Source organism: Pan paniscus, chromosome 9 (genome assembly GCF_029289425.2).
Source record: "Pan paniscus chromosome 9, NHGRI_mPanPan1-v2.0_pri, whole genome shotgun sequence".
Classification (NCBI taxonomy): domain Eukaryota; kingdom Metazoa; phylum Chordata; class Mammalia; order Primates; family Hominidae; genus Pan; species Pan paniscus.
In genome coordinates, this window is record NC_073258.2 from 29,594,310 (window position 1) to 29,613,619 (window position 19,310).

Consider the following 19,310-nt stretch of genomic DNA (forward strand, 5'->3'; position numbering starts at 1 on the left):
GCAAAAATTACATTATCTTTGAATGAAGGCAATAAAAGCAACTAATATAGGCTAAAAGAACAAAAATAAATATCCTATTCTCAATTATACACAGCTACACAATGCCTTTTACTTATATAGTGGTGCAATGTACAGTTGAAACAGCCAGAGGTCTCAAACACTTTAGCTCGTGGAAACAACAACAAAAGTATCATAGCAGAATATAAAATCTTCATTTGTTACATGTAAAAGCAGACATAGTATTCAAACCCAGTGTTAACAATTAGAAGGCAACTGAGATCATGGAAAAAATAACACTATCCAGAATTCATTTTAGAATTTTCTAACTTCCAAAACTGTCATACATTTAACAAAACCAACATTTCCAGAAAGGTATACATCTTTGTAGATTGAGCTGTTTTGAATGTGTATTCTTTGGGGGAAAATATGCAATTCACACTTTGCCATTTTTAGCCATGGACTTAGATTAGTACTCATAATTAGGTTATTTGATAGCAAGAATTTAATCCAGTATCAAAGTGAATTAATAAGGAGCTGAACTTAAGGCCAATATTTTTTTCTTTTTCTGCAATGAAGTACAAAATTATACTTTCAATATCACAATGCAGTTGCCCAAAATATGAATATACTTACAAGGTCTCCAGGTTATCTAGTCCATCAAAACAGTGTTGACTCAGGCTTTTAATTTTATTGTTATGAAGATGCCTAAGGGGGTAAAAAAGCATAAAATGACTTTTCCATCTCCCATTGGCAACTATTATCATTGTTTTATATGTCTGAGTTGGTATGTAAAGGAATGATGTAGCTAAACATATCAACAGCTAAACAGCTAAACAGTTTTCTGTTGACCACAGAAAACAAGTGACATTGGGTAGTTATCTCTTGCTATGTACACTGCACAGACTCACTAAACATAGACTACCTCATGGAAAGAGAAAGTATCTCTAGTGGAAATATGGTACATACATGGAAGATTAATATTTATTCATATCAAAATAAAGTTTTGATTAGCTCTTAAATATACGAAGAAAAATTTGATGAGCTCTCTTACTGAGGACATGAGGGTAATGGTGTGGAGGAAGTGTGTAGTTTACACCAGTGAGATCTCCAACAGATTTTAAAAGAAGCACTATTTTGTTATGTCTTGGAAGATTAAAAACACACTGCATCACATACTCTCTGAACAAGTGGAAAACACGAAATATCCCTGGGACTAACTTCTATGGACACCTTGAAATGATTTCCCTTCTTTTAACATTGAATACGCTGCTGGGACACAAGTAAAAGCTGTGTAAGTGTGTGCTAAATGACCCAATTTCTTCTCATGATTACAACTGGTCATTTGTCTTAGGGAGATTCAACAATTATCATCAGCTGGTAATGTTTTAAATTATTCTATTCTGTTTAATATTGTACAAAAGCAGCTCCCAAAGCACTAACTATTCAGGAGCATATTCAGCGAGATGCCTTGATAATAATCTGTCAGAAGAAATCGTTTTTGTACCCCAATTAACACAAATATATGGAATTAAAAGGGATAGATACTTACAGAACTACCAGGCTTGAAAGGTTGGTAAATGCAAAGTCAGGGATGCTTGAGATCTTGTTGAGAGCCAGGGTCAGCGCCTGTAGGGTGGGCAGATTGCTGAGGGGGTGCACAGGCACCTCCGTCAAGCTGTTGTCATCCAGCCACAGATGCCGTAACTGAACAAGTCCTTCAAAACTGTCCTCGGGGACTGAGGTAATATGGTTGGCATCTAAACGCCTAACAGAAACAAAAACAACCATGTTCAGTAACAAATTCTAGTGAAATGAGTCAGTTCAAGTCTCACAACTCAAAGCTTTCAAAACAAAAAGGACTTATAAAAATTATCATCTTTAATTTTACTAGAAGTCCTCATAACATCTAATAACTTTTTCATGATCTGTATAGTGTATGAAAGTCAGTTCTTTCTCTTTCTTCATAAGAATGGCATGTATCCAAATCTATATTCTTCAACTATCTTTGGCTTTTGGCTAAGAAGTAACTTTATAGCAGAAAGATATATTTTTTAAAAACACTTGCAAAGTTCATATTGAAATTATGTTTTAGAGCATAATTATCAGACATACAAAAAAAAAAGAAACTAAACTGACCAAATAAGCTACTTTACTTCCAATGTTACATTATAACTAACATTAGACATTAAATTTAGTTGCTACTCTGATTCTGTACCAAAGAGAAATATTAGAAAATACTTAAAATTTTTGTATAGCAATAAAGAATCTAAATAGATTTTCAATCATCCTTATTACCTCTAGGCAATTTAAAAATATAAGTGTCATGTACAGGCAAAGCAACTTTTTCTTCTTCTCTTAGCAGTTAAGTGCTTTTGAAAAATCAGTGTGCCAAAATTAACAGTTATTAAGGTCAAATTATCTGTTGGAAAAACCAAGCAGCTCCTCGAATCAATGTTACTGTGGCTTTAAAGGTTCTTCAATTTTTCCAAAAATTTTGGAATTAAGAACACCTTACTAATAGGATTACTTATATTTAAAATTAAGTCCCCATCTGAAAATCAGGAAACTAAGTCCTACGTATTATTGTTGGCACAACAACATGTAATTGTTGGAATAATTGCTTTTCAACACAAAGACAATCTGGTATTAATATGATGAGGGACACTACGTGCCAGGCAAATCACAGCTTTCCTCACAAATCCCTTGTTGATATATCTTCATTACTTACATTCATGCCTCACAGCCTTGGACTTCTTTGTGAAAATTACAGAACAGAAAAAAACTGTTAAAAATTCAAAATGACTACATCTTTTTAAAGAAATAGTTTGACAACTTTCAGGTTCAGGAAATTCTGAGTTTTAGAGTGGTTTTTGTGCCTCCTGTTTCCTTGTGCTGTTCCAACTTCAGTTCCTGCCATAATTGTCCCTTTCCACCACAGTCAAGTTCTGGGCCCCTGGTCCCAATTAACTGCTCCCAGCCCCAGATGCATTTTCCCTTCCTAATGACAGATTAGCAGGGGTTAAAGATCATTGGTCCTGGTGAGTATCTGATGGAAGGTTTCTTTCTAATAGAGTCAAGATAACTGAAAGAACACTTAAAAAGGGAGAGCTTAGGACACTGAGCGGCTGCCTTAAGAATCTACCTAGAAACACACATTTTTAGACTTGTTTATTTTGGGGGCTTTTAGAACTTGCCCTGAGACAGGCAACTTTTACATAACAGACTGGCCAAGTACTGGCTACAGAGCGGCAAAGTACTGCCTACAGAGCTGTTTAGGAGATTTGCTTTAATGAGCAGATAGAACTGTGTTCAAACATGTGTGCACACACACACGCGCACATGCACACACACCCCTCATGGAACTTTTCCATTCTTAGGAGGAAAAAGACTTAAATACATAATCATACAATTAAGCATATTATATAAATAAATATTAACGTAGCTAAATTATACTTGTAGATAACTTAATTACCTGCAATTCACTCAACGCAGTTAAATTGAGCATCTTGTTAGGTACAAAGGATAAAATAGTTAACACAACAGGCATGAGGCCTGTCCTCAAGAGACTGACATTCCAGTGGCGGAGGTAACATACAACACAATAAACACGTTACAAAATGATAACGAAGTACTTTAAAAACTACTTCTGGAATAGATAAACAGGGCACTGAGGTTAAAGACTGACGGACTCTGAGGAGGAGGGTAGTTACTCAAAATGCATTTGGTCAAGAAAAGTATTTCTAAGGTGACATTTAAAGTGAGACCTAAAGAAAAAGCAAGAATGAGTCAAAGTAGGAGCTGGGCAAGGAGTGTTTTAGGCAAAGGAAAGAGCCAGGGCAGAGACCCAGTAGCAGAAACCAACTTAGTATGATCCAGCAACTCCCAGAAGGTTAAGAGTGATTAAAACACAGGAGGAGGGGAGTAGAGGGACCAGGGACACACATGTGGCAGGGGATGCAAACAGGGTCCACATTCCTTAAGTCCCTATAGGCCAGGTAGGGGGTTTGGGTTGTATTTTCATTACAAATTGAAGTTCCTTAGTGTTACTACAGCTGAAAAGTTTAAATTGTTTATTTTATCATGTTGATGATGTATATTCATATTCAATAAAATAGTATGTAATGCACCTCCAAATACCTACAATGCCTCCACTGATACAGAAAATAGTATAACAAGGAAAGTGGTCAGTGCCTTTTTAATGTAAATTCAGTACTGTATACAACCGTTAAACTCTTGTGAATTCTGTGTCATCAAGGAAAAAAGATAGCCTTAACTTACTGCTAGAAAACTAGGTGAGTTTTGAGCTAAGACAGTAATAAAGCTATCTTCTATACAAAATAGCATAATACAACAATAAAAGCATGGATACAATTTCCTCCGTACTAAAAATTTCCAAAAAATTGTGAAGTCACATATAAGTAGGGATTAAAAAGAACTATGGAAAAATGAAACTCTTAAATAAGAGGTTAAATGAGAAAAACGATTTGTGGTGACTCAAATGGTTAATCCTTATCTCTCAATTCACATGTGGGTGTGGTGAGGCACCCATAAAAGTGAAGAGTATGTACTTATACTGAGACCAGTGCTTCAGAGCACTGTCTCTGTGTGGCTTTGTAACAATGATCTATTCTATTAGTATTCACCCTAACTAACAGATGAAGAAAATACTATAATTCTTTAAGTAGATGCTGAAAAGCATCAGCTATCTCACAAAGTAGAAAGAATATGAGGGTTTATTCAAGGTATTTTTCTATTTAAACTCCATGTGGTAAGAGATTAAATTATTGCTTTGTTAATCGCAGTTTTCTTGTTAAACGGTGAATAACATATTTATTCACTCAATTTCTTTGTTATTTTTGTCTGGAAGACATGCTTCTATTTTCTATTCTCAAAAGCCTATTTTACAATTGACTAAGACTCATGTATTTTTAAATTTCTTGTCTAAACGAACTACAGTAACAAAATAATATTAAATGCAGATATTTAACTGTTGAAAGTCTTTGTTATCAATAAACACCTGTATAATCAAAAGATCTCCTTTCTCTGTTCTAACTTACCAATAATGTAAGTGTTATAAATATATTTCAAAACTGAGAAAAACCTAGGAAAGTTAATCTTTGAGATCTTTTAATAGTCAATAAAAATGTAATCTGATGTTAAAAAATTTCTAGTGGAGATAATTATGACATGTCATTTTAATACCCTGCTGAGGTAATGTTTTAGTTATTTTAACTTTATGGGAGGCAATTATGCTACCTTTTTACTAGTATCAACAATTGGCTTTCAGATTTTATAGTCATTATCAAACATACACTTGCATCAAACCACTTCTGGTCAATTTCAATCCCTAATGAACTTTGCTTCTTTTAAGCACTATTCAAAACCACAATGAAATCTTTCATGTAATTCAGATCTGAAGAACAGATTTTCAAAATGACTCAAGTGCTGATAAGACTGTTTTACACCATGAGAGAACTTTAACTCTATCTAACTTCACCACTGCACCCACTCTACTAACAAACGCATGAACATTTCCTCCTTAAAGAAAACAGGCCTGACACAGAGCAGCTCCTTGTGTTTCTGATGTATATGAAAACATCCCAATGCCTTTAAAAAAAAGTTTGTTTTACCTCCACTCCATACACTCATCCCAATTTTGGAGATAATTTAAACTAAGCAATTTGCTCCATGAATGATAAGCACAGTATGCTTTTCTAAAACATGAAAGAGAAACCTATGATTTCTGTGAAAAACATCACTTTAAATCATCTACATTACCAATAAATGTCTCGTACTTTAATGTACTTATTGACCACAAATTAGAGAGAATATTTGTATTTTTTTGGTAATTTTTCTGTTCTACAGTTGAAAATGAGATTTTAGTCTTCTCTTTATTATCCTTTAAACTAGACAAAATAATTGAGTATTTTGATTATTAAATCTTACAAAATGACAATTCAATATGAAGGTCTTGAAGTAAAATATATTCTTAAGAAGCAAAAGAAAACATGACTATTTAAAATGCCTGATGAATTCAGGTCCAAGAGAGGTCAGATGACTTGTCCTGTGTATATCCACCCGAGGTGAGAGAGTGTGTGAAGTCAGCCGAATAACATTTCTATAAGGGAACTCATTCCCATTGATTCATTTTAAGAGTCTACCTAGAACATACCCAATTAGCTGTGGTGAAAAACAAATCCTTATGTTCCATAACTTACCATTTTAGTGAAGGAAGCTACTTAATACAACCACCTTAAATTAAACTTTCATTTCAACTAAGAATTGAATGGCCAACACCGTGGATATTCCCTGTTTATGGGTTAGATACAGTTTAAAGTTTAACTTTACAGCATATATTTTTATTTTCACATTCATTGCTCATTAACTACCAGAATATCTAATCTAAAATCAAATGGTAACCTATAATTTATAATTTCCAGGGATGTCTCTTTGGTGCCGTTAAAAATGGCTTTATGTTAGCAAACTGATGGGACAAGCAGCTCAATCATTTTCACGCTGTATTTTCTAACTTGTGTGCATTTCCTACTATTTGCAGTTATTTCAAAGTATAATACAAAACCTAAGAGACAAATTGTATACAAATATGTGATGTCGCTAAAACACAATTTTATACCAGCACACATAAGGGTGATAACTATTAACATTTTTTATTCAGAGTGCTTCTGGGGAGATTATTTGTTATTTAAAATTAGACTTCTGAATTCTACCTTTAAAAAGAAAACCAGCATTACTTCCAGGATATAGCCTAGGGATCTGCATTTTAGCAATCTCCCCCTAGTGAGTCTGTTGCAAAGTGTGGTCAAAGTACCACACTTAGAGAAACTATGCCCCAGAGTCCCATTGCATTTGGTATTTAGGACATGAAGTGAGGCAATGCAAATTTGTATTCATTATTCTAGCAGAAGCTAATGAAGTTGCTTGTTTTGAAGAATACTTTTTCATTTTTTCCGAGAAGTTCCCTTGACAAAATTGAGGAATTACAATCGATTTGTTCTGATTATCATTACCACACGAAACAGAAACCTCTTTGTGGCTGTTTCTTGACAGTCAAGGCACAAGACACTAAAACTTCTGTACACACATAACTGGTTCCAAAGGGGTGCTGATCACCAGCAGTGCACAAGCTCATGGAAGTACACCCAGCAGTGAATACCCAGTAGCTTTCTCTCAGCCTCTAAGACAAGAGAAGAGGTAAACAGAACCACCTCCTTCTCCCTCACCAAAGGACGTTTTGATAACATCGACTAGCTATCTCTGTTTTTACCTCAGATGAAAGGATAAATCTCCTCTTTCCATACAATTCTAGTTCTTTACACCTTTAACAGCCAGAGTAGTCTCTTGGTGAGTCAAGAAACCAAGAAGTTACTTACAAAGACTGCAAAGCACTCAGCCCTCGAATGGCTTCACTGGGTACTGTTTTCAACTGATTATTCTGGAGCGTTCTGAAAGAAAATTTTTGGTTAGTGAGTAACAAGTGATAGTTACCATTTTTTCTTAGAAAAATTCAGAGCCTTTTTTTTTTTTCCAAAAAATATTTCCAATGCGAAAATTGGGGGGAGGTGGAGGTGGAAAGCATCTAAGACAAGAGAATTGCAAAACTTCAAGAAGCACTTGTTGTAAAGCCAGAAAGGAAATCTATACTGCTATCCCAAGCCATGCCCTAATACAGACTTGCTGGGTAATCCATGTTTCCAAGGGTGGTTTTGCTTCTGGTAATTAAGGCACACTAGTTAATGTTCATCACCCTGGGTGCTATTAGTTAATGTTAATTAGGAGCTATAACAAGTTAACTGGGAGGTATAATAAGCAAATCCGTTGGAATTCCTAATGCCTTTTCAAATTGGAATAAAGCAGAGCCCGGAAACATGGACATCAGGTAAAGCCAATTTTTTCAAGCGGATGGCAGATCCCAAGCTCTTAAGGAACAGCAGGCATGTCCTCAATGCATGTAGGGCCAGAAGAGAAATAGAGCTTTGATCATCTACTAGTTAGGGCCTGCCAAATAGATGCATAGATCCATACTGAAAATGAAATCCTTTTGATTTTTTTGCCTGAAGCCATTCCTGTCACATTAATAAAATGACTGCCTGACATGAGTCATAACCACAGAATAGAAGAGATAAAGGTCCCACCTAGCTCACTGAACCAGAGAGGTCTAATGACCTTCTGAAGGTCATCCAGCATGGTAGTGGCAGAAGTGGGGGCAGTCAGTTCACCTGTTTCCTAATCTGCCATACTCCAGGCTCCTGACCACTGCCAAGAATTTATTTCCTCACCATTCGCTGGCTATACAAATTGTAGGCATGTGAATTCCCTTGAGCTCTAAAATTATTTTAACATTTGGAGCACTTGTAAGCCTTTTTCCCTTTTAGAGTCAGGTAATTCAAAGTTCTTATAGCTATAAAATAAGTAGAAACAAAACCCTACCAGTAAAACTGAAGTAAGGGTTTGCTCCAATGCATTAGGCACCCAAAAAGCCTAACATTCAACTGTAATATACTGGAGGTCAGAATACGTATTATTTAGAGTTTTAACTTTTGTTATCTAGATGCAGGGTTGCCTAAATCAAACTCTAGCCTCCCATACTACTCACTGGCCACTCCTTAAATCTTTTAATCCTGAACTAAAAGAAACTGTGCTTAACCTAGTTCCAAGCATGTTGACTACGCAGAAAGAAAATACACAGCCAGCTGTGAAACTCTAAAATTGCATTACTTACAGAACTTTGAGTTCTTTCAACCCAGACAAGGCCTTTGGGTGGATAAAAGAAAGGTCGTTGCCCGCCAATTGTCTAGAGAAAAAAAAAAAAAAAAGGAGCAAGAAAAAAATAGTAATTCAGACTTAAAATTCAGAACTTACAAAAACCTAATCTGTGATTAAAACTCTATGTTAAACATTTCTCAAGTCTATCTGACATTAAACGTGGACTTAAACCCTTGCTAAAATGATCCTGTGAATCTTCCAATGAGATAAATGTCTCTAGAATTTTTTTTTTAAGTCCCAATACAATAATTTAAGCAGGCACATTTTTATTCTGGTGAGGTCAAGCAAGCCAAAACACATTAAACCAAATTAAGTTTGCTATTCACGGTCACTCTGCAGCTTGCAGTGTTTTCTAAGGGCCTCATAAATACAAGACTACTGGTCAGCAGGCAAGAGTGTTTATACAGATTAGAGCAAACCAGTCTGTCAAGGAAGAATGCTTTTGGGAGGAAAGTCAGCCTGTTATCTCTGCATAACCAAGGGCAGCATATCCAGTGCAAAAGAGCGGCAAAAAGTGTGAGTCATTGAAAGCATAACTTTCCAAACAATGGCCTATATATTTTTTTCTGAAGTAAACAGGTTTTCCTAAAGAAATTTTGACATGACAAATTCAAGTGGAGATAAAAGTAGAATAAGGAAAGGATAAGAATTGTTTGGATCCTTTTGTAAGAAATCTGAGCACCCAATTCATACTGAGCCCTACTTTTCCTCCTATTTCCCTGGGCATAGAGAAATAGAAGAAAAACTTGAACAGAGGATATTAGGGAGAAGAATCAGGATGCAGGGCAGTGATTCACATAAGTTAACTTGTAGACAGGTGAAGTGAAGGAAGGTTTTCAAATGTGTACTCAAAAATGATGATTGTGTGTTCATATGATCAAACACAGGACTCTCCGGGGTCCTGGTTCTGTCAGGGATACTCTCCTAAACAGCTAGATTCTGTAACTATGTATATATATATATTTTAATGCTCTCTTCTACACATGTCTCAGGACCACATAGTCACCAAGTCTTCCTTTAAAATTCCTCTGTTAAAATTTATAATTAAATTTTTTAATTTAAAAAATATATAAAACTTAACATTTATAATCCCTCCTTTAAAAGGTATGTATTTCCACTATTCTTCCTATTCCCTCCCTAAAAACTCTGCATCCCTAAGCCTTATTCATCAATTCATTCATTCATTTAAAAATGAGTACCTACTAAGTGCCAGACACACAACATCTTTAGGTTCCCCCATTTCTAATCTGTTCTACTTGTATATCCTGATTTTAGGGATACAAGAAAGACACTTTACCAGCCTTAAAATGTGAAGTCACTGTGGCCTGAAGCTCTACTTTTAGATGCATTATTTTCTCTTGAAGTGGTGTTCCAGTTACTAATAAAATGCAAATTGCCCTGGGAAATGTAATCCTTACCTAGCATTAACACAGAGGCGATTGCACTGAAGATGGGGGCGCGGGAAGGGGACAGAAAAGCAAACAGCCAAAAGACCCAGAAACCAAAGGGGTAAGTATGAAGAATTATTTCTTCAATGGCAAGAATAACAATGCTGGATTCTCAGGTAATACCACCAAGTTTAGCACAGTTCATGCTCCTAAACTAAATTCTTCCTAAAAAGTCCTCCCACCATGCACTTTGTTTCTTACAAGGCATCCAAGTACCTAAATTCTACACTGCATTGCCTTTCAAGGTTTCCCCATAACCCAGGCTCACAACAGCTTGCTTTGTGCTGTCAGCCTTGTAGCCTTCCCAGGGCTCACCAGAAGTAAAACAAGAGACCGAAGAAGATGGTTTTAAGGCCTCTTCAGTTGCTTCCATTTTAAAATATTTCTCTTTAGCAAATCCTCTTGGTTCTAGACTAGCCAGCTTTATCACTACATTTTTTACTTACTTATTTATTTTATTTATTTATTTTTTGAGACGGAGTCTCACTCTGTCGCCCAGGCTGGAGTGCAGTGGTGCAATCTCAGCTCACTGCAATCTCTGCCTCCTGGATTCAAGCAATTCTCCTACCTCAGCCTCCAGAGTAGCTGGGATTACAAACGCCCACCACCACGCCCAGCTAATTTTTGTATTTTTAGTAGAGACGGGGTTTCACCATGTTGGCCAGGCTGGTTTCGAATTCCTGACCTCAAATGATCCGCCTGCCTTGGCCTCCCAAAGCACTACATCTTTTAAATGTTTCACCTAGCAACCTCATTTGTACCCCCTTAAACACCCAACTGCAATGCTGCTCCTCTTGAAAGCTTCAGTTCTTATAAATGTGCCCTATGCTTGAACACTCAGAGCTCATAAACTTGGTCACAAGCTACCGTCTACTGGTTGTTTCTTGTATATTAGTCTTGTGGGCCAAGTACAAATGCCTTCAAGAACAGGGTGTGCATCTCAAACTTCTGTTACCACCCACCAACATGCCAATTCATTAAACAGAAACTGCTTTCTCAGAAGCTCCTCCTTGAAAATGCTCACCATTCCGATGCCATAGCATCCCAAAGTCTACCTTAGTGCAAGCTTGGTACAAGCAATCTCAAAGGGACCCCGGTCTCACTCATTAAATTCAACTGATAATGCTCACAGCTGTAATGCAAAGTGCTTAAAAGGTCACATTTTAAAAGATCAAATTGCACCATAAAAGCCATAAGAGGCAGTAGCCGTCTTTCCCTAGGGCCTCAGATAGCCCTGTGACTGCTCTTCCAAGTGTTAAAAAGCTAGAGTCCTCCAAAAAAGAAACACTATAAACAGAGTAAGGCTGTTACAGGATTCTTATTATTCTTTTGTCTCTAATATTAGTTGTGAATGTCCTTGTATCTATGGGCTTTCCTTGAGTTCAGCCTATTGTGCTGGGCTCATAAAAAAAGTATTTTATAAAGTAACAAAGTGGCAAAATGCAGAACACCTGATTATCTTAACTTGTCAACAGAAAAGAGTGTTTGACCACATTAGCCAAAATATTTGCTTCCTTTTCCCAAATCTCTGCCCGTTTTATAAACCATGAGAAAACTAAAGTCACCTAACTTCAAAAAGCATTCTCTTTCTCCTCTATTTATCTTTAATATAAACGACAAAATGAGCTCTGCATGAGGCTTATCCTGAAATACAAGCCAACGATCTGGAGAAATAAACACTACTAGTATGTGGTGGACAGTGATAATGCCGTCCAAGAGGACACCCTACTTTGATTACTTAGTTTGTTAGTAGAGTAAACATATCCTGTGGAGCCTTCAGGAATGTATCTACCTAAGTTTACGGAGCTGCTGTGTTAATGAGTAACAAGCACAGCAGCTTGGTAAAAGCTCTGCAGCTCCAGTAATTGCACCCTCCAGAAGCTCTTCACATGTTGCTTATTTTATGAGCTAGTATTTCTTATAGTAAACCTTGGGGATGCTTCATGTCTAAAAGCTCAGATTCAGAAAAGAGCAAAGTAAATAAATAGCAAGGTTAGGAAAAAAATCCCAAATTCTTTGGAAGAAAAAAACTATAAGCCTACAGTAGTTGCAGACACTGTGATAGTGATAGCTGGTACACAAACATTCTTTCATTTTAATCATCTCAAGACAACTGCCCTGCTTTTCTGAGTCCCTGAGTGGTTAGGTGACTTGGCATAAGTCACACTGCTTGTACATGAAGGAGCCAGCATTCAAGTTCTCTTGCCCGGCTGGCTGAAATACTTATCCACTTCTACCTGTATTGTGATGCCTCTGGTAGTCACCAAAAGATTAGGAAATAATTCACAGAAAAGGTGGGGCAGAGTGGACTTGAGCAAGTTAACAGCCTTGTCTGAGTATCAATAGATGTCACCTAGCAGAATAAAGCTAGTAAGGAGAGACTATGCATTAGGAGCCCAGAACTGCAATTACGGAGAAGTTCCTAACAGACCTACAGTGCCATCCTTCCCATAGCCAAAGATGACCAGCAAGAGGGGCTGAGAATGGGATTCCCTGAGTGCCCAAAGGTAGGGCATGCCCTAAACTCAGTGAGACTTAGTTAAGGATACATACCATTCTCTGTTGTTTGTTTTTTATTATTATTTTTTTAATTTTTTTAGGCAACTCCCGAGGAAAAAGAGGTGGCTGATCCTGAGCAGGAATTTGGCCCTCTATTAGCAAAGACCAGCCACTTCCCATTCCATGCCTGGGTTTGCACTTCTGTGCTATAGCCAACAGTTTCCTTAGCTTCTCACTACTTCAGGACCTATTGGCTGCCCTCAGAAAACCTTTTTCATTGACTAAATCATGTTATTTATATTTTTCTTTTTGTCCCACAAACAATATTCTTTTACTATTTTCCAGTGGCTGTGAAATACTAAAGGAAAAAAATAATTAGGGTGAAAAAATAAGAGTGAAAGTGGTATGGTTTTCTATTTGTGAAGGTGGAGAGTCCCAGGCATCAGTTCTTTCCCCTCCGTGTTCTGTTTCCAAAGACCACGAGAGTGTCTCTCTGCAAGGTTTCAACCCATCCACTCTTTGACTCTTCCTGTTATCACCTGATTTTTTTTTCCTCCTGGACTACTGCCATGAACTTCCACAGGATTCCTGTCTCAAACCACTTAATCTGAAAAAGCACAATTCTAAGCATTTTCCCAAAGGCTCTCTTTTCCCCTGCTGCAACTAAGCACCGTTATTACAGCCAAACACACCATGCATTGCCACCTCTGACTCTTTGCTCACACCATCTCCTTCACTTGAAATACCCACAACTCTGCCCTCTACAAACTGAAGCCTTGTTCAAGTTGTCCAAGTAGGGTATGCTACCACCGGTATGAACTCATGATATCACCTTCCTTTGATTCCACGGGTACCTTAGACAAAGCTATCCCATTGGGTGCATCTTATTCTGCCTTTAGTTCCTTTGTACTGCTCTGATCTTCTTCAATGATCTTATATGTCCCTCATGAGCAGGGACTAGGTCATCTTTATTCTATATTCCCTTGTATGACCCCTTACAAAGACAAGACACTTGGTATTTGCTATAATGTCTCCGCTAAGCCCCATCGTAAGACTCTGGATTTGCAAAGCTAATATTACTACTAAAAGGGTGAGAAAGCTTCCTGATTATTTTCCCTTTTCTGCAACTTTTCTCATTTCATTTCTACTCCCTCACTCTCCTTCACTCTCCTAACAGGAAAGAACTACGTGGCTAAAGTGTCAAATGCCAGGGCAAACATTTTCTTTCTCGACATATGCTGGACGCATATTTTCTTAAGGAAAGGTGGGGAGGAACTCTAAACATGGGAACATCAGTCCACTGGTCCACAGTAGTATCTCAACACACGCTGTGTTGTGCACATGATCACACAGAATTAAAACAAGTCTAGCAGGATTTCAAAGGGGACACCGTTTACCTCAAGGCAACTCCCACTTACTCTGTTTGCTACAACAGCCCCAGAAGCAAAGAGAGCAAAGACAGAGAATGGAGAGAAAGAGAAAGGGCAGAGGAGAAGCAAAAAGTAATCCTCTAGAATTCCACTTTCCCACTGGATTTGGAACCATTCCAGGAAGCGGCATACAAGTGGCTCAGTGTGCAATGTCTCTATGAATCTCTTTTGTGTGCATTTATTATTCATAAAGACCATGGATTGACATTAGGGGCTCCTTCCAGGGAATGCTTTTTGGAAAGCAAAAATTTTCAATAATATCCTTGACTCTTAATGCATATATGACCTGAAATTTCCTATCTGCTCTCCCTTCCAGCAGGGGGAAAAAGCAGGAACTGCGCTGTCTTAAATATGGGGCACTGGTCAAGGGTGTGTGTGAAGGACTAGGCCACATTTCAGATGGTAATCTGGGCCAAAGTTAACTCCTTCATGAAATGCACTGAGCGACACTAGAGTTTCTTCACTTGGGAAGCAGCTTAAAAAACAAGAGAGGCAAGTGTGAAATAGAGAATTTACCAATTGGTGTTATTTCTCTGAGAAATGATGGGACTTAGGTTTCTTGTGGTCTATTACAGAAATTTCATTGTAGCCTTTTGGCTGGAATTCTAGCCAAGAATTAGTGGAGTAAGAAATACCATATATACACTGATTAGACATATGGACTGAGCAGCAGGGAGGGCACATGAGGATTCAGTGGCTTTCAGCAGCTGTTGTGAGGAGACGTCGGGCAGAAAAAGCAGAGGGAGACTACAGCAACTGTGCACACAAATAATAGAGTGCTTTCTTACTAATGGCAATTTCCCTTTCCCCTTATGGAGAGGTTGAAGACTAGATAATAAAGCCAGAAGACAGTGACCACAGCCTCCCATTCACTCATGTTCCTACCTTCCCTTTGCAGAGGTGGTTACCAGATGGCCTGGCATTGTGCTCCCGTCAAGTCCTGCCTGAAAAGTACTTCGAGCACCACCATTCCCCCTTCTGACCAACATTTATCTACCCCTCAGCAATGTTTTCTCCTCTTCCTCTTTCTCTCTCTCTCTCTCTCTCTCTTTTTTTTTGAGACGGAGTTTCGTTCTTGTTGCCCAGGGCTGGAGTGCAATGGCAGGATCTTGGCTCACTGCAACTGCCGCCTCCCAGGTTCAAGCGATTTCTCCTCCTGCCTCAACCTCCCAAGTAGCTGGGATTACAGGCATGCACCATCACACTCGGCTAATTCTGTATTTTCAGTAGAGACTGGGGTTTCACCAAGTTGGTCAGGCTGGTCTCAAACTCCTGACCTCAGGTGATCCACCCCCCTCAGCCTGCCAAAGTCCTGGGATTACAGGTGTGAGTCTGAGTCACCAGGCCTGGCCCTCCTTGTTTCTTTCTATACCTACTTTTGAAGCCACACATAGGAAGTATCACAGGTGGTACCCAAACACAGCCAGGCTGCTTCTCCTGGGATGCCATTCTATTCCCTCAAATGGATGGATCACCACAGTGCCACATATGTGTAAAGCACACTAGGCGCAACCACCAGCCCATGATACTGCCTCCAGAGAAAGCATTTCTAGTTCAAAACTGAACTAAGGCATTTAACAGGATGTGAGTGACATTCTTTTATTAAATGTAATTTGAAATCAGCAAGCTCCAAAATTTTGGCAACTACTTTTTTTTTTTTTTCTTTTTAAGATGGAGTGGAGTCTCGCGCTGTCTCCCAGGCTGGAGTGCAGTGGCGTGATCTCTGCTCACTGCAACCTCAGCCTCCTGGGTTCAAGCAATTCTCCTGCCTCAGCCTTTGGAGTAGCTGAGATTACAGGCGCCCACCACCATGCCCAGATGATTTTTGTACTTTTAGTAGAGACAGGTTTCACCACGTTGGCCAGGCTGCTCTCAAACTCCTGACCTCAGGTGATCCACCTGCCTCGGCCTCCCAAAGTGCTGGGATTACAGGCATGAGCCACCGCACCCGGCTGGCAACTGTTTTAAAAAGCAAAATACATACTTCTTAAAGTCCTGAGCCATATATTTATTAATATGTCAAGGGCTGACTATGTGTTCAGAACTATGTTGGCTCCTGTGAGAAATAAAAACTGAAAGAGGTACACTGGTTCCCATGTAGGGGCATTTGGTATCAATATATGTAATAAAAAACTATCATTTGTGTAGTACTTCTCATTTTCGTCATCCTATTATTATACACGTTGAGCATCCCTAATCTGAAAATGTGAAATCTGAAATGCTCCAAAATTTGAAGCTTTTTGAGTGTTGACATGCATGACACTCAAAGGAAATGTTCATTGGGTATTTTGAATTTCAGATATTCAGATTTAGGATGCTCAAGCGATGTAAATATTCTAAAATCTGAAAAAATCTGAAATACAAAACACTTCTGGTCCCAAGTATTTCAAATAAGAGGTACTCAACCTACTGGCCCTCAAAACCACCCTGTGTCATGGGTCAAGCAAGCTTATCGCCCCCTACTCCTCCTGTTTTTTTTTGTTTTTCTTTTTTAACAGATAAGGAATGTGAGCCTGTTTCCTACTGCCTTTTCCAAAGACCTACAGCATCTAAATAATGTAAATCCCAGGAATAAAACAATGTAAATAAACTAATGTAAATCCTAGAAACAAAAAAGTGTTGTTTTGTGTTATTTTCTTTTCCTTTTTTTTTTTTTTTTTGAGAAGGAGTCTCACTCTGTCGCCCAGGCTGGAGTGCAGTGGTGCAATCTCGGCTGACTGCAACCTCTACCTCCCAGGTTCAAGCGATTCCCTTGCCTCAGCCTCTTGAGTAGCTGGGATTACAGGCGCCCGCCACTATGCCTAGCTAATTTTTGTATTTTTAGTAGAGACGGAGTTTCACCATGTTGGCCAGGCTGGTCTCCTGACCTCAAATGATCCACCCACCTTGGCCTCCCAAAGTGCTGGGATTACAGGTGTGAGCCACCGCGCCTGGCCTGTTTTGTGTTATTTTCTACCGTTGACTTCAAGAGGACCGGAGGATATGGTTACTTTCTTAGTGAATAAAGAGGGCTAACAACTAATAGCATCCTTTATAGTTCTGCTTCGACACTGTTGCTATCAGTATAAACCTCATCTAAGAAAGCACATCAGAACAGTCCTATATCAACTAATGATGTACTACCCCATTTCTTCACATACTAGGGAAGACTTTTGCATCTTCATATAACTCTTATGAAAGTATATGTAAAAATTTTATATGTTTTAAGAATATACATGAATTAAGAAACCCTTATTATGGAAATTCTCAAGGTTTTAGAATAGCTTTCATTTGCCAAGAAGGGAGAAGTTATTTCACATATATTTCATATTATATATTTCCATTTAAATGCACAACAATGAAAGCAGTAATGCTTAACAAAAAATAAGTACATTTCTGCTAAAACTTGGTTTATAGGCCATCTAGAACTCTACCTACTAAAGAGCTTTATATTCAATTCACGGAAACTTTAAGTTCCACCTGCACCGAATTGGCCTTTGCGTCTCCCACTTCTTATAGGAACCCATGGAATACTTTATTTTAGAGGTAAATCAGTAAAAACCCAGGCAACAGTTATACTTCCTGAGCAAAGTTATCCTGACAACCTAGTCATTTACCCTCTGGCAATAAACACATGCAATATCCACCCATGTGAGGAAATAATATGTTCCAGCTTTAAAAAAAAAAATACAGCTAACGTCAACCAAGAAATATTTATTGAGTTTTTACTACAGGCCAAGTACCCTAAGCATGGCAAAGGAGGTATTGAGTTTTCCCAGGACATTTCTCGTTTCATTTCTTTTAAATAAGGACAGTTCATTAATCACAAACTTCAATGGAATTCCGTTTTTACATAGACTGATAAGGTTTCTTACATCAATCAATTCAAAATGAGAAGAAATCCTTTGTCTTAACCCCTCCCTCAATTTCAAGTTCAAGAATGTGGTAACTGTCACCAAGGTCATATAGAAGTGTGACAACAGGCCCTGCCCTTCCTTAGAGAAAAGTCAATAGAGTTGAGGGGATAAGTACACACTGACACACTTGAAGCACGAAATAACAAGGCATGCAATACGCTGCTAAGTGGTGAGAAGTAGAGAGAGTGCAAGAGGGGCTTGGAAAAGGAAGATCAGAGAAGGCTTCATATGGCAGAAAGGGCTCAAAATGGCTCTATAAAAATGGGTAAAATGTGAATATATAGAGAGGTACTCTGGCAGACCCTGTTGGTTGCCTACCTAACACCCACATTCACGCCTTCCTGGCAGAGCCTATATTTGTTCAAATATCCTCCCGTCCACATGACTCAGCTCCATGAGTAAATACCAACTGGCCTTAACCCTTCCTGCTGGTCCCATTCCAGTAATTGGTTTAGGGATAGACCTGTGACCCCAGCTCTGGTTAATGAAGTGAGAGGAAGTCTACTAGGGATTTCTGAGAAAGACAGCTCTACTCCTAAATGAGAACGCATTAGAAGGATGACCCTTTTCTCCTTCTAGGTGCTTTCCTGTCTGAATATTCTATGTGGAGTGATAACAGGATGGTACAGACCCTCCTGGGGAAGAGCACACTAGAAAGTAGGAGATACCCTGGGTTCTTGACGACGTGGCTGAGCAACTCCATAAATCAGCCCTGGAATAGTTCTACCACCTTGTCATGTAAGATAATACACTTCCTTACTGTTTAAGTTACTTTTAATTGAGTTTTGTCACTTGCTGCCAAAAGCACCTTAACTGCCTAAATGATAACTACTCTTCTTTTCTTACCTAGTAATAGAATGCTGATTTTAGTCCAGGCAACGATATACCCAGCTCAAAGGTCCTGTTTCCCAGCATCCCCTGCCGTTTGGCCATGTGACTAAGTTCTAGCCAGTGAGATGTGAATAGAAGCATTGTGCGGTATGCTCAAGATGCCTTCTTAAAGAAAGCTGGCTACTGGGAACTATGCCCCTCTTTATTCCCTACTTCATCCTATCTACTGCTGAGGATAGGGTTTTGATGGCTGCAGCTCCAGTACACAGTCATCTAGTGATCTTGACGTGGAAGCAAATACACAAACAACTACAGAGCAGAATGTCAGGGCCTACATCTCCGCTAACTTTGTGATGCATCATAGCAGCTCCAGGTCACCAGGCTGCAGATTTCATATTCAGGTAAATAAAATAAAGCCTGAT

General features: G+C 38.5%; 1 protein-coding gene across 1 annotated transcript in view; it reads right to left on the reverse strand.

Annotated features, from left to right (window-relative positions):
* Positions 1-19,310, reverse strand: part of LGR4 (leucine rich repeat containing G protein-coupled receptor 4) — a 106,453-nt gene that overhangs the window by 17,725 nt on the left and 69,418 nt on the right. The window contains exons 3-6 of the mRNA XM_034932313.3: positions 8,741-8,812; positions 7,392-7,463; positions 1,550-1,765; positions 634-705 (exon numbers count right to left, since the gene is read on the reverse strand). Of these exons, the coding sequence (XP_034788204.1) occupies positions 634-705; positions 1,550-1,765; positions 7,392-7,463; positions 8,741-8,812 (432 nt within the window). The remainder of the gene's footprint in view (positions 1-633; positions 706-1,549; positions 1,766-7,391; positions 7,464-8,740; positions 8,813-19,310) is intronic.